General features: G+C 38.8%; 1 protein-coding gene across 1 annotated transcript; it reads left to right on the forward strand.

Moving 5' to 3' along the window:
• Positions 1 to 12,346: 12,346 nt before the first annotated feature.
• Positions 12,347 to 15,480, forward strand: wtrw (water witch). Its single transcript, XM_065237179.1, has 2 exons — positions 12,347 to 12,519; positions 12,581 to 15,480. The coding sequence occupies exons 1-2, from the start codon at positions 12,422 to 12,424 to the stop codon at positions 15,375 to 15,377; spliced, it is 2,895 nt and encodes a 964-aa protein (XP_065093251.1). The 5' UTR covers positions 12,347 to 12,421; the 3' UTR covers positions 15,378 to 15,480.
• The last annotated feature ends 744 nt before the right edge of the window (positions 15,481 to 16,224 follow it).

The raw sequence follows: 16,224 nt of genomic DNA on the forward strand, positions 1-16,224 counted from the left end.
AAAAATTTTGTAAATAGTATTTTAAATTTTTTTTTGTTTTATTTTTTTTTATATTACTCTTGTAGAGCGAAACTATTTTTTTAGCTTATTTTTTAATACTTTTTTTCTATTTTTGATATTATTTTAACTTACTGTAGTTGGAAAAGATTTAAAAAATCACCATTGCGGCGATATTCAACAGCAATAAAAGAAAATGATACAGGCGGGAGAGGGTCGCTTTCTATCTCAGAGGACGAAACTCTTTATTCCAGCTCACACGAAAGTCTCGAGAAAAATGTTGAAATCGAAACCTTTGACGTTCCAGTTGACTCGCTCTCCAGCAAAATACTGGAGCATATCCCAAAAAAAGTTATCGCCCAAAGCCCTCTCCCCCACCATCTCCTTCTCGTCCACCTGCCCCCCTCCCCCCCACATCATTGCCCCCGAAAATCTCTACGCTCTCCCGCCTAAAGGCTTACCCAGAAGCCTCGAAAGGCCCAAGGATTGTTTTTTTCCGGCCCAAACAAAAACCTTTGAACATTCCAAGGATCTCTAAGGATCTAACAACACATTTTTAAGCCGTTACCGATATTTTCAAGGTGACACTAATAAAACTGCGCGTTATCGTTGATAACCGGAAGCAGGCTAACCAAGTTGTTGCGTGCAAGCTTTTTTCATTAGAATACCGAGTCTTCATACCCAGTAGTGAGGTAGAAATTGAAGGAGTGGTCAACGAAGCAAGTTTGACTAGTGATGTTTTCTTGGGTCCCGATTCCTTCGGAATCTTTAAAAATCGTGCTCTCCCGAAGGTGAACATATTGGACTGCCTTCAAATGCAGTCATTAACCATCGTAGGCTCCAAAAATTCTTATTCCTTGTCAAACTCGTTTCATGTAACCTTTTCGGCTTCAGCGTTACTTAACTACGTAGCGATTGGCAAGGTTCGGCTGCCTGTACTTCTGTTTGTACCTCGGGTAAAGAACTGCTCGAAATGTAAACAACTTGGCCACACATTGGCAAACTGCTCGAACAAACCATGCTGCGAGCAGCATCAAGAGAGTCCTTGCAGTGCTTCTCCAAAATGCGTGTTCTGCAAGGAGAGCCTGCATACCCTGACTGACTGCCCGAGTTATAAACAGCAGGGAGACGAAATTAAGCGGTCTCTGCAAGCTCGCTCCAAGAGAAGCAAAACCAAAGAGGTAACTCTAAGACAAGAAGAAACATGCTCAACTTTTTGGCTCAGCTCTGGTACTCTCTTCGGTCCCAAGCTACAAATCGAAACATATGAAAATCCACGAACCGCTTATTTCATTTATCAAACTTTCATAGCGAATCAAAACAAACATAGTGTAGTACTAGAATTTCAACTAGAATGGGATACGTTAATCGTTTTCTTGGGACCAGTAGTCAAGTAGTGAGCCAATTTAAAATCGTTAGTTTCCACCGGTTGGCAGAACTCTTGAAGAATACCGCTTCACCTTCTCAGATCACTCCAAAAAGCAGTAACACTTTCTCCATTTTGCCAGTTGATGATCTAGACTCTTACTCAGAGGGCGGTGAGGGTAGTCCGTTTGTCATTTAAGGCAATACGAGGAAACGAGCCAAAAAACGCAACACTGAAAAGCCTCATAAGGCCACTCGTACGGATCACCTTCCACCTTGCAAAAATCAAGAGGTAATGGAAATGCAGCGAAACCCATTCCACCGGGTTTTAAACCTTGTAAGTACAAGGTTCCGTCACTTCCAGGATCATCTAAAACCCCAGATGTCCCAGTTTTTCGTTCAGAAAATCAGCTGAATAATCAGCAAAAACATGCCCCATGTTCACGTTTTCTGGTATTGTGGATAGCTTCTTCAGTATATTCAATATCTCTGACTCAACGAGGAGCATTATTAATTTAGTGCTGCCAATGGTGAAAACTCTTTTGAAGCAACTAGATTGTAGGTGGGCCTTCATTGCATCGACCATATCCTTTGATGGATAACTCTCCGAATGAGGTCGGGGATATGATCTCTGTTCTTCAGTTGAACTGGTTTACCACCCATAGTAGCACGGAAACTAAGTCCGACAGCAGTGGGCTCTCTTCTCTGTTTGTCTTGATCAAGCTTAATAACCTCTGATTGTCCTCAACATGTCGCTGTATGAAAGGCCAAAAACGGATTGGGTAGATCGATAGGCAATTTCGCCTATACGCATCTACGGAACAATAAAGAATCTCCTTCCAGCAACTGGATCAGCCAATTGGTAAAAAAGACAAGCTCCCAAACAGAAAGAAGCCCCAATGAGTGGGGAGAAGAGCTCGCCCTTTATCTACGAAATGTTATCAACAGGAAGTTGGCATTCCTACTCTCCCCGTCCAAATCGCTTCAATCGGGTGCCCTGTTGGACCGTCCCTTCCCTTTTATATATGTATTTCAATGTATATACGAGTTGATTGTTAAGATTTTTGTCAATAATTCTTACATTTCGAAAAAGATCATGATGCTTATCATTACAGAAACCAATCTTGAATCGTAGACCATGTCGTTCAACAATACACTCGTTTCGAGACGGGGCTCTGTGATAAAGTTATCTTCTTCATCATGTTCACTCACCACCCGGAATGCATGCAAACGAAAAAGAGATACAACCAGGATTAATTTTTTTGTTTGTTTTTTTTATGTCTTTTTTTTTGTTTTGTTTTTTGTTTTTTTTTAATAGTCCTTGTTACACATTCTCTGACTTATCCTTTTTTCTTCCAGTGTTTATTACTTCCTTTTCCTTGATCTTCTTCCTCTGTCAATACACCATTTGAAATTTCGCTATCCTCATTCTTATAAATTTCTTCCGCTTTCTTTTTTAATTTTTCTTTGTCCTTAACTAGTTCTTTCCATTCTTCTATATCAAGTTCTTCATATCTATCAAAGTCCTGATTTAATACTTGGACTATATGTTTTTAGTATTACTTCTACGTGAAGTCAACGATTTACATAGTTGAACATGCTAATTTCAAATAACAGACTGTAGTGGTAATTTGTATACGATAGATGGAGTAGATGAAAGCATAGAGTTGATAGTTCCGTTAGAGTACGGCATAGTCAAAGTACATAACTCTGGATGGGAGCATACCATCAATTACTGTCAATGGTCGAAAGGTACAGTAGCAGCACCTACCCCACCCGTGTCCCCTCGAGATCGTCAAGTCGACGATGACAGGAGCACATATCGTGGTAGGGGTAAACAATAGTTGCAATTTCCAAACCTACGACTGGATGCCTTCCTTCAAATAACAACTGAAGTGCGGTAAAAAATCGGTAGAACTGTTTCAAACACACAGTTGGTACATGAACGGGTCGGTTTTCATCTCTTTTTGCCAGTGGTGGTGGGGGGGGGGGACACACCCCTCACCATCCCTCTCCAAAGGGGGAGTTTGGTAAAGAGAGATGAAAAAACCGATTTGTGCCTTCCTTAAAAGTTGTCCTACCTTGCTTTTCTAATATCTATATACAATCTTCACACTGCCGTACTCTAACGGAACTATCAACTCTATGCTTTCATCTACTCCATCTATCGTATAAAAATTACCACTACAGTCTGTTATTTGAAATTAGCATCTTCAACTATGACAACCTGATTTAATGATTTCCTCCAAGTAAGGCTTGGTCTACCCTCTTTTTTCTTGTTGAATTTGAATCTATACGCTAATTGCAGTGGATGATTCATCTCTCTTCTTCTAATATGTCCAAAATAACTTATTCTGCCTACCCTGACTCGTCTATTTATTGCTTTTCCTGCAAAAATTTTTCTTGCATTAAATTTCATATTGCTTGGTTTTTTACAGCTCTTAAAAATGTTTCTTAGAATAATTTGTCGTTGTTTGCTAGTGCCACCCTGTTTTTCTTTGTTAATACCGCTACCTTAGTTCCGTATAATAACACAGGCGCCAAAACTGTATTATATATAAGCTTTCCTAATTCCCAACTCGGATGAAATCTTGTACAAAAATCTACTACTAATCTTGAAGTTTTCAAAGCCTTAATAGATCTATGCCTATTGGTTAATTTCCTGTTTAGGGTTGCTGTCAGACAAACTCCTAAATACTTAATATATTCACTAGTTTTAAAAGCAGTTCCATTAAGCATCAATTCGTTTGGCTGTACTGCTGTGTCATTTGGGTATCAAACTTAAATTTGATTATCCCTATTGATTTTAAGACCTAGTTTGGATAACTCCTCTTCTAGGACTTTAAGAATATTCTCTAACTCATTTATACTTCTAGCTATTATTAATATGTCATCGGCAAATGCTAAAATTATCGGCAGTTTTAAGCAATCTATATCTTTCAATTCTAATTCAGGAATATCTCTTGCCACGTTTTTAAGAACATCTTGTATGAAATAAAGTTAAGCCACTTTTCTTCAAATTGGACCTTTTTTACTTATTAATGGGTACTTTCAAGTTAGCGTGTTGGGTGCCTCGTTCCCATGCAACATGTGCAAAGGCATACAAGCCAAATGTAAGCAATGCATTTAAACGTCGGTTGTTCCCGAATTGCAACATGCCCATTCAAACTAACTATACCATCTGATAGAGCAAATTCAAGACCAACAGTTGAAATGGGCTTTTCTCCATTTTGTAAACAAACCTTGTAAGGCCATTTTCTCGCGAACTGAAGTCCGCAAAGGCAAACCAAAATAATGAAGAGGAGAAATTCTCCTATACCAAATTGTGGTTTAGGTTTGCGAATGAAGGTTTCGGTACGCGAGAAAATGGCCTTACAAGGTTTGTTTACAAAATGGAGTTACGGCCATTTCAATTGTTGGTCTTGAATTATCTCTCAGATGCTGGTATCGGTTTGCCAGATTGAGTCTATATTCACGGCATCTGGCAGTTTATCATCGGTACCACTGATTCCCGGAAACAGGGGCGGACGAGCGTGGAGAAACAAACCAAAAAATGATTGGTTATGAAGATTCACTATTCGTTAATAATTTTTACTCTTTTGATTGTATGCGAATATACTAACCCTTGAGTTTTGTTATTCGGATTGTTGAAAATCCAAAGAACAAATTAGACTGCTCTTGTTGAGTGACGGGTTGCGACAGAAGTTTGTCCAGGCATCCACTTCCCTGAAATTTAGTAAACTTTGCTATGGCTTAGCTAAAATTTATAATACTTCTAAACCTATTTACCAGTTTAAAGCATTAATCTGGAAGAAAGAAATCCTAGAAGGGCCTTCTTTCGAGCTGGAACAAAAAAGCTGCGCAAAATGATCGATCCATAGCGTTTACAAAAAAATCCATAAATAAAACGATCCAGATAGTTTAGATGTTTAGCTAACAGAGAAATTTCTTGTAACCCAATGACCATTAGAAATTTGAGCTTCTGGTAGCCTTAATTGCGGTTTTGATTTGATTCTGCGGAATTACAGCGGAAGCGGAAAATCCCAATCTGAGTAAGCCTACTTGTCGGATTGAAACTATTTAGAACCAAATCAACTCCGGTTAGGCGCCTTAATGTCATTTTTAACAATTGTCAAACTTGCCGATTCCGTTCCACTGCCACCCATATTGCGTTTGGGCCTTTACTATTTTTTTCCCATGCACTAGATGACAACGAGGCTAGAACTAAAAAGCGTACAAATTAAGAACGGTCAGATCACCGGGGATCCACGGTACTGCTGAAAATTTTACAGCTGAGGAACCAAGTAACAATCCAGTAAACATTTAGCATCCACTCTGATTTATGATGGTTTTATAACGGCAATGAACAATCCAATTAGTTTAAATATAGCATTTTAAAGTGTAAAACATTCCTGCTTCGTAATTCAGCTTTTTGCTATTTTAAAAACCTTTTATAGGCAAGAAAGTCAAAAACTGTATTGTTTAAAAAAATAAATTTAAAACAGTTATCAATCCCTCCTTAAAACTGTTCTGTAATTCAAGCATAAGCGTCATTAGCAATTGTTTATTAATGTATTGATAAAATACTTTATAAACGTGTTCTATCATTATAAAAGCAACCATAAAACCATTAGGTTTTGCATTAGAGCAAAAAGCATTTATTGTTGCTTTTTAGGCTTTTTAAAGTGCATCATTAACTCCCCATTTACTCTGTTTACAAATTGAGCTTAAAAGATGGTTCCTCATAGTTAATAAATACCAAATTTATGACAAGGAAATCTCAAAGGATAAACGAAGTAGGATGAAAAATTCAAGTCGATTTCAGCAAAATTTACTTCTTTAAAAGAACCAGCACATCATCAACGACTGACCATCTGGTGGAGAAGAGTAAAGTGAGCGTAGCTCTCGAATTCATAAAACATTGTCGAAAGTTTTAAAACATACCAGCCTTCTCCAGATCTTGCGAATAGATGACAATCGAAATAACAACCGACAGCAAACCACTGAACTGTTAGTTAACGGATATTAGCTGGTTTCCCATCCATAGCAGCGATTTTATTCGGTGAAAGAATCAACTCTGCGAAAATTTCATTCAAGCGTACATCCCTGCATCGTTGGATGGTGCACTTCTGTAACCATCCGGAAGAAGGGGATCTTTTTCGGGAACGATTGCGCTTCCAGCTGTTCGAAATGCGAAATGTTGTAAAACAGTATCGCAAACTATCTGAGTACCTGCTCTCAATCCAATCCATCGGGAGAAAACCGCCTGGAAGAATCCTGGATCTCACAGCGCAACTATCGAGAGATAAACAAACTTTGACGTTTAACTTTTTGCCTCCATAAATGCTGCCATAAATCTGAATGGGTTAGGATCAAGCAAAATGGCTTTAGATAAATACAATTCAGCCTGCAAGTTTTCTTCACAAAAGCCATTTTAAAACATTATTAATTTGTTAAGGAATTCTTGAAAGCAAAACAACTTTTTCGCAAATGACCCTTGAAAATCAACGTTTATGCCACCGCCATGTTACAATTAGTTTGCTTGTTTTTTACAAGCTTCGATTTTCAATCAATATTTCCTTAGATATAACTATATTTTGGTAAATTGAGCAATGAGCAAACATTTAAATGCGAAAATAAAAAAAAAAACTTTCGGCTAAGACCGATCTAAGAATAAATATTTTTTTCAATGTTAAATAATTAGTCAAATCGACGTTTTACGAGGGTGGACTTAATTTTTTCGATGTTTTCACGTACATTTCACATAAAACTTAATAAGGCACTTAAAACTAGACCACTTAATGAGAACTATTGTAATAAATTTGGATATTCAACAAGATTTTTATACCATCAGTTTCTATTTTAATTATTTTGATAAGATCGGATTCATAAATCCTTTTCTATCTTGATTGATACTTTCCTAGTGGATTCAGCATGCAGCTAGGGAAAATGACTCGGAAAGGGTTTTTATTGTTGCTAAATAGCTTTTATTGTAGCTTTCAAATGGTTCTCAATGCGTTCGTCATACAACCTATTGCAGTAAATCAATCTTGAAGAGCTTCGAGAATACACCCTTCAGAACCTTCGCCAGGGTGGGCCAACTAGACATTTTCTAGTCTTAATGAGGTTTTGGTGGATGCATTAATGACAAAATAGCCCTGACCAGGGTTTTATGAATGTTGTTTTATAGTTGCTTTGTAGTATTTCATAAAACTTAAAATGTTTCTTGGGGAACTACCGATGGCGAAGCTACCAGATGGAAGTTGGTAGGTATATTATACGCTACTGAACTTTGAAAATCTTTTTAATTCTTAACAGTAGTGCATTTCCGGTCAATGTTTATTGTTGGTTGTGCACCAATTTACAAAAATCATTCAAAAGCACATCTGTGGTTAAGCATTTGATATGATATCCCTACTTGGGGATTGCAATGTTGAATTCCATTTCGAAAACTAATGGTTAATCACCTTGATAGAGCTTACACGGTAACCAGCGTTAACACATTGAAGTGTAAAATTTAACACATTTCGTGAAAAAACGCTTCTTATATGCCTTAAGACTGCCCAATTTCCCAAGTATTGACAGACGAATGGTGAAGACACAGGCCTAATAATCACAACTTTCATGGTTCGAGCCTAGTCTGCTTCCTTTTTTATTTTTTTGTTTGAACATCATTCTTTCCAACCATCTAGTAATTTCTACCCATCCAAGCGCTTTCTTGCGAGTACTTAAAATTAATGATATGATTTGAGTAGTAGCTATAATGAAGATTCGACAGATTTGTCTTGATTTGTTTTCCGTACTGATTAACAATGCTACCGACGCTAGGGAAGCAGCTCCCACACCCACCCTTCGTGATCAGAGATTTTATACCGCAAAATTCCGGCGGAACTTGGGTATTTTTTTCTTAACGTGTGAGTTAAATTTTACTCAACTGTGAGTTGTTTTTGATAGCCTTGTTACGCCCAATTTACTGTGTACTACCCAAGTAACAATCTAAATGCTTGGAAGATTTATTCTTATTTTATCATTGTTTTATCATAGCATCCCTTGCAGCCTGTGATTGTATTACGGTTTTGTGTGCTTGTCATAAAATCAGGCCGTCAAGTCGTCTATAAAACTGTTTTATGACTACTAAATTAAAACTCAGACTTCATAGTTTTAACGGTAGCTGTAAGGTGGTTCTGCATCACTACTTATAACTGAAGAATAAAACCAAAACAAAACATACAATTATGTTTTATGGTACACTTTTTATGACCGATATAAAACTTGAAGCAATCTTAGACCTTCATTAAAGCTTCATTACAACTATCATCTTTATCAGAGGCCTAAGATTCACAGATAAGAAATATACTGCTACAACAAAAAATACTCTGAAATTTTTTGTCATTATAAAAAACAAATCTATTCAGATATATGAAATGAAAACCCCTTCAGTGCTTCTGAACACGATGAAGATGAGACGATCGACAATATGAAACTCCTGGAGGAACTACAGTTATACGATCCCTACATAAGGCACAGTGCGGTGAAGGAGCTCTTAAAAATATTGAACAAGCGGCTTTCCGATACACTTCTGGAAGATCCACGAACCCTTCTTAAAGCAACGCCGACAGTTTCACTAAATCCGTTTGGAGATGGCCAGTATTGACATCACGGCTTTAAACCTTGTATTGAAAAAGCTTTTAGTGGATCCAATAAGCATTTCTTACATCTTGATTACAAGCGAAAATAGGAGGATCGCTTGGAATGTTGACTTTTTGACAGGTGGTCATGGTTTTTGTTTTGTTTTGATTCGCTGTACCGAATAAAACCAGCAAGCTAGTTATATAGCTTAAATATAACTTAACGCTCTCAATTTGGACTACGAAATGCTAAGATACAACCATTAGGTTTATGTTATGCTATAGAATTACAATCTAGGAGAATATGTTATATTGAGGTATTTTTAAGGAGTAGCAAGTTATAACGAAAAAAAAAAATGTCGCCGTATGAACAAATTTCACACAGTGTGAATAATTACGCTTTAATTGATAGGCAATAAAACACTTTCATACATCTATGTTTAATTAAATAATATGTGACTGGTTATTGCTCAACAGTAGTAACAGTTTTGTACTAAATAGATAATCTTTGAATGACTCTTTAATGCATGGTGCTAATGCAGACAAATTAAAAATATCCCTATATTTTAGTATTCATATGGCGCACTAAATTTATGCTCCTATTTGGTATAATAATCACCATAAATATTGCACGGCATGCTGTTAAGCATATACAGATTGGTTTAAAATTATAATAAAGTCGTCTTATTTTCAATGTACAATAATATCAGCCATTATTACCAACTGACAAGGATCATGATTTCACATCAAACATCGAAAGAATAAAACCACAATAAAATATTTCTCAATATTAACTATCATCCAAAAACCCCAACTTAAAACCTTCAAAGTTGTCAAAATGTTTTGCGTATCATGTTTTATCAACTTCTTCAGGAGCGATTTATGCAGTTGTAATATAGTTTTATGGTAGTCATTAGAAGGCTGTTAAAACTTTCTGACCTGGAGGAGGTTTTATGTTTTCATTTTTAACAATCACGTCTAGAGTGTGATAAAACTGACATAAATCCTATGCTCCTAAAGTAGGTCGCATATCAAGTTTTAATGACTGCATTAAAACTGGGCCAATTGGCCATGACATGGCTGTATTGCGGTTCTCAGGAGATTGTTAAAGCAATGTGGTCGTCAGTGAAGGTTTTATAATTTGGTTATATCAACAGCTATAAAACTTAAATAAAACAAAAATTGTTGCTTGGGTAGTCACCTCTCCCATTACTAGAGCCGCTAGTGTCGGGAAAAATCGTGTCTTGGGGATAAGTGAAACCATATTGTATATTTATTTATGCTACCAAAAACCACACATAGTACCATGTCTCTACCTGTTGGGGACTAAATTTAGGTACCTGGTTAGGTAAGCTTAGTAACCCTAATAGCATGGTCATGACGCTATTCTGCCAGGGCATGAGCCAACGATGCCGGACCTAAACCAACCGTCTCCAACGCTTTACTATGAAGCATAAGATTAGGCCCGCCCACCAACGTCCAGGTAAAAAACTAGCCAAGGGGAGGGAATTATTTTCTATCCTAGAGATCTCAACAATATTCTGTTGTCCCGATATTTAAAAAAAAGCTCGTGAAATACTTTTTTTTTACATGTAAACCCAGGATCTTTTGAAATATTTATTGTTATTTTGTTAGGAGCAAGGTAGCGAAAATTCAGTGTTATTTAGAATTAGACAAGCACATTTTTTTTTCAAATCTTTAATAACATTATCAAACCTGGCAAACTATCATGGACAACCAGGGCAAACGGGAATTTAAATTCTTAAATCCAGTGGCCACCCTGATCTATATATTGTATTTGCATACTGTTGAGTATTTCCACATTTGCACCAACGGGTACAACCACGAATCACTTCGTTCAGGGGTATCACTCGAAAATAATGGGGGAAATCTACGGTTGATTAATGTAGCCCCCTCTAGAACTGTAACTACAATTACTTATTTTGCATACACTTCAAAATTCTAATTGCCTAATTGAGAAGTTCAAAAAATAAATTTAGCCTCCCCATAGGATTTTGCCTTGGTTACGTCAATGACTATATTAAAAACGCGTTCAGGTTAACAACAAAACGAGTTTATTACTCGACGAAAATTGAATGCATTCAAATGTACTCGACGTGATCACTTGACCGATCGGTACCGTCGACGGTTGGGAGCTAACAGGTTCGTTACTCTCCAGTCAGTCCTATCAGTGATGCTGCGAGAGCACAATATCGATACCCAATAAATCGTATGTATCACGTGTGGGTATAAATAGCGTGTAATCTGCATACACTTAGACGGCTGTCGTCACTCAGTTCCAAGCATGCCCAATCATTCACATTCATTTCGTGCATTCATATACATTAATTTGCCTGTAGCTTTGATCAACAAAAGAATTCCGTAAAATGATGTATAGAACTTGTGTAGGTTTTGATTTAAGCTACATGATTTGACAGTAACTCAATTCTATATGTCGTATGCATGATGAGCTAGAGCGAACAGAACCCACGATTATGTTTCAGTGAATGTAAATTGCGTTCATTGAAAAACAATCACAAGTTCTGCCCGCTCTAGTTCGTCATGCATAAGAGACACAGATTTGAGCTATTTACAAAACTTATAGCTTATATCAATACCTACAAAAGCTTCGTACATAATTTTATGAAATTATTTTTTTTTTTTTTTTACGGCTGCTTACTTCCAACCCATTTTCAACTCCTACAGTGACGCGCATAGTTGTTATTCCTATTTTCCTTAACCATTTATGATATTTATGTCAAAAGCAAAAAAAAAAAAATTAAAATTATAAGCGTATCCCTATACTAAGTATATCACATGCTAATACTAACTACCACATTTATCGACTTCATAAAAAATATTAATTGTCTTCGCTCTACTAATACTGTCATTCGAGTCTAAATGACCAAATATAATCAGACTTCTGAATATTTTACTATTATTAATGAAAAACTTGATAAAACTGAATGAATTCTAAAAAAATGTAAGATTTTAAACTCAACTGTTTGACTGGTTGAAACTGGACTGTTTACATCGCTGCCTACGATCATTGTCTATGCAAAATTGATAAAATGGTTAGTATTTTGTTTGAATACATCACACACAAAAATGATTCTTAAGCAGAACTCTTCAACATGTGACAAACGTCTTGCTTTTTGTTCTCTACTTACCGGTCCTTAGCTTATCTGATTACATTCCTTATCGTGTTATCATGCAAATTAGCTCCATGGCATTTATGTGATCTTCAAGTGGGTGTGTGTGCAGGTCGCCATTCAGCCACCAGTGATCTTTATCTGCTGCGCCTGTTGTTGCGTTCGCTCTCACTAGCCGTAATTTCAACTAATAAATTCAATCTGACTGCGCCTTACTGCGGTTCAGTCAGTAGTGATATGATCGCCGTGTCGTGAAGTGCGATAGCGTGTTGACTAATAATGGAGAACTTTGGCTACAAAGAAGGTTCGGCCAAACCCAAGCGCCGGATTGGGACCCGATCGATGAAAGCTCAACAGGTTCCGATAGCAATGAAAAGGTTCGTATGCTGTGGCCGCATGGCATTTCGCTGTACTTAAGATAAGCTTTACATCCATCAGGTTTTCTCTAACTCCGGATGTTACGGTTCACTGGCGAAACGATCCGGAAGCTGTCCTGGCGGAAGACTTTGAATACATGAAAATTGGTCCATCCCCACCGGCAGAAAATGCTCCGAATATGTTTGCCAACTACGAAGAATCAAATGCCGAATTTGGCTTCGAAGTATCAAATGAAACGATTCGAACATCACTGATGGAACAAATGCGATTGTCGTCCGGTAGATTGAAGCTGCTGGACAATATAGAGCAAGGCAATATTATCGCTGCTAATACGAAAGAAATGTTTGAGGGAGCAACAAAGGCTGAAAGGAATATCAGTTTTATGTTTGCAGCGTTCCTCAAACGTTGGGATCTGTTGGAAAGTTTGTTGGAATGTGGAGCAGAGTTGATATTTTTCGACAGCAATGGGTTCAGTGCGCTGCATCTGAGTTCGTTTAGTGGTTGCTTGAACTGCACGAGTTTTCTAGTGTCCAGAGGCATTGAGATCAACATGCAGCCAAGGGCATTTACACCGCTTCACTGTGCGGCATTCGGAAATTCGGTGGAAGTTGCTCGATATTTGATAACGAAGGGAGGAAAGCTGAATATCAACACGAAGAAGCAAAACTGTGAAGAATCATTGCTACATTGTGCCGTCCGTTCCAATGCCATAGATTGTGTGAAGTTGTTCATATCGCAAGGAATGGATGTCAACTCGATTAAGCCGAGTGGCATGAATGCCATTCATCTGGCTGCGGATTTGGGTTATGTTGATTGTTTGAAGGCGTTGTTGGACTTTCCAACGGCTGATCCAAATATTCGGATTGGAATACGTGAAAAGGAATCGACGGCGCTACACTTGGCCGCTGATGAAGGAAACGTTGAATGTGTGAATCTACTGCTGGCCAAAGGAGCCAACGCGAAGCTGAAGAATCACCGTGGTTTTACTCCATTGCATCTTGCTGCCCGAACGTCCAGTTTGGAGTGCGTTGAGCTACTGCTGAGAATAGGCAATGCCGACCCTAATGCGGAAGATTTCGACCAACGTACACCACTCCACGCTGCGATCGGAAAGTCGGATACAGCTTTCGATATAATCGAGACACTGATCTGCTGGGGCGCTGATGTCAACAGTAAAGATGTGTTTGGATTTACGCCACTACATTTGGCTGCACTGGACGGGCTCGCTCATTGCGTTGAAATCCTAATCTATCACGATGCAGATGTTACAACAAAGTCAAAGAAAGGAACGACAGCGTTGAACGTTATCACAAGAAAGACACCTGCGTCGTTAGTCATGATAGGTAGGAAGTTTGATGATGCAATGACGTTGATTACCTCACAGGATCCATCCGACAAAGAAGTTGTGCTGGAGTTGGATTTTAGATATATTCTACAGCATTGTTATCCAAGGGAAATCAGCTACCTAAACACCCTTGTCGATGAAGGGCAGAAGGAAATCCTGCAGCACCCTCTGTGTTCCGCTTTTTTGTATATCAAGTGGGGCAAGATACGCAAATATTACATTGCTAGACTGCTGTTTTGTTTTATCTTCATTCTGTTTCTTACTCTATATGTACTGACGGCTCTGGCTCACAACTGTTACAACGGAAGTAAGGATATGGAGGAAACTATTCAGGAACAAGAACTATGCCAAAAGCAGTCCATTTTGGGAAACATGTTACGCAACAATCCATTCGTAATGGAAATGCAGTGGATGGTATTGGTAGCTATAACGTTTGTGGAAATTTGCCGAAAACTGTATGGAATGACCGGTTATCCATCGATTCGCCGATACATAACTCAAATGGAGAATGTGACCGAATGGTTTATTATAGTCAGCGTTTTCGTTATCTCCTACATCTACACGAAAAGGACATACACATGGCAAAATCATATCGGAGCATTTGCGGTACTGCTGGGATGGACCCACTTGATGGTAATGATTGGACAGTTGCCGGTATTTGGTGCCTATGTTGCCATGTATACAAAGGTTCAAGTTGAATTCGCCAAACTCTTCATAGCTTACTCATGCATGCTGGTTGGATTTACCATCAGTTTTTGTGTGGTTTTCCCATCGTCATCATCTTTTGAAAACCCCTTCATGGGATTTATAACGGTCTTAGTAATGATGGTTGGCGAATTGGATCTGGAGTTGCTGATCAACGACCCCGATGGAAAAGATCCACCATTTATGCTGGAATTGAGTGCCCAAATTACATTCGTGCTGTTTTTGCTATTTGTCACAGTAATTCTGATGAATCTTTTGGTAGGCATAGCCGTGGATGATATTCAAGCCCTGAAGAAAACAGCAACTCTGTCCAAATTGGTTGGTCAAACGAAGCTAATCTCCTACATTGAATCGGCACTATTCAACGGTTGGCTCCCGAATTGGCTGCGAAGCTTGCTGTATCACACGGCTCTAGTTTCGCCTCAAGCGCACCGTGTCATTCTGAGTGTTAAGCCACTGAACCCCGAAGAAAAACGTCTCCCAAGACCGATCATGATGGCTGCTTACGAAGCGGCGATGGCGAAAAACCAAGCATCCGCCCCCATTATCAATCCCGCTGCTTACAAGTATCGATTCCAAAACGGTAACGTACCATCCGGCCAGCAGCCCAACGGAAATCAACCTCTGGAACGTATAATAGAATCGGACTTTGGCTTTGAAACCGCTAGCTTATGTACACTGACAACAAAAATAGATGAAAGCACGGTAAAGCTAGAGGAACTGACCAAAGAGATTTTTGAGCTGAAGGAAGTTTTGAAGAATAATCAAGATTTAGTTGATAAAATCTCCAACATACTTTTGAAGTGAGCATGCCGTACGTCGCACGGCAGCAAAACTATATTCAAAAAATACTAGCATGATACATAAATGGATGACATACTGATGAATAAAGGACGATATTTTAAATGCAGACTTGTGTGGGTGTGTATTCAATCTAACCACTGCAGTGGGTATTATGAAAGAAATCTGCTTGCAATAATCCTTGAGGTTACTATTCAAAGCAGATTTAGTCCTGGAGATAGCTCTACTGCAGATCCAGTAACCCATTTCAGAATACCTGTAATTCACGTCCATTCCGAGGTCACTATCACATACAATAAGCCTCGCATGTAAACTTTACTTACCTTACCTTACCTTACCAATCAGACTAAGGCCTTGTTGTCCTTTGCTGTCCGAAGAAGTCGTCTCCACTCTACTCGATCCATGGCCACACTTCGCCAGCCTCGTAGTCTGCGAAGGGTCCGCAGGTCGCCTTCTAGTTGGTCGATCCACCTTGCCCGCTGCGCTTCTGTTGAGTCGCTTTCTAGAGCCAATTTCACTGGGTCGTCGTGCGGCATTCTTACGATTCCAAGTCCTTGCACATATCGGCTTGCGGCACGTAGCCTTTGCGCGAACTATTTAGCTTCTCGTATAACTTCCGTGTGTCGTTTACGCGGTACATATTTTCCATCGCCTCGCGATCTCGGTCTTCCTGCTGACGCTTCTTCCTTCGGAAAACCGAGTTTTGTCTGTTCCGCGCTTGTCTGTATCGCTCCACATTCAATCTCGTGCGGTGTTGCAACATTGTCGCCCGTGCTGCATTCTTCTCCTCTACTAACAGTTTGCATTCGCCGTCAAACCAGTCATTTCTTCGGTCCGGGATTGCAGAACCTAG

This window comes from Ochlerotatus camptorhynchus, unplaced genomic scaffold, assembly GCF_037179485.1.
Source record: "Ochlerotatus camptorhynchus isolate MF236.1 unplaced genomic scaffold, CSIRO-AGI_Acam_v1.1 ptg000598l, whole genome shotgun sequence".
In the NCBI taxonomy this organism is placed as follows: Eukaryota; Metazoa; Arthropoda; class Insecta; order Diptera; family Culicidae; genus Ochlerotatus; species Ochlerotatus camptorhynchus.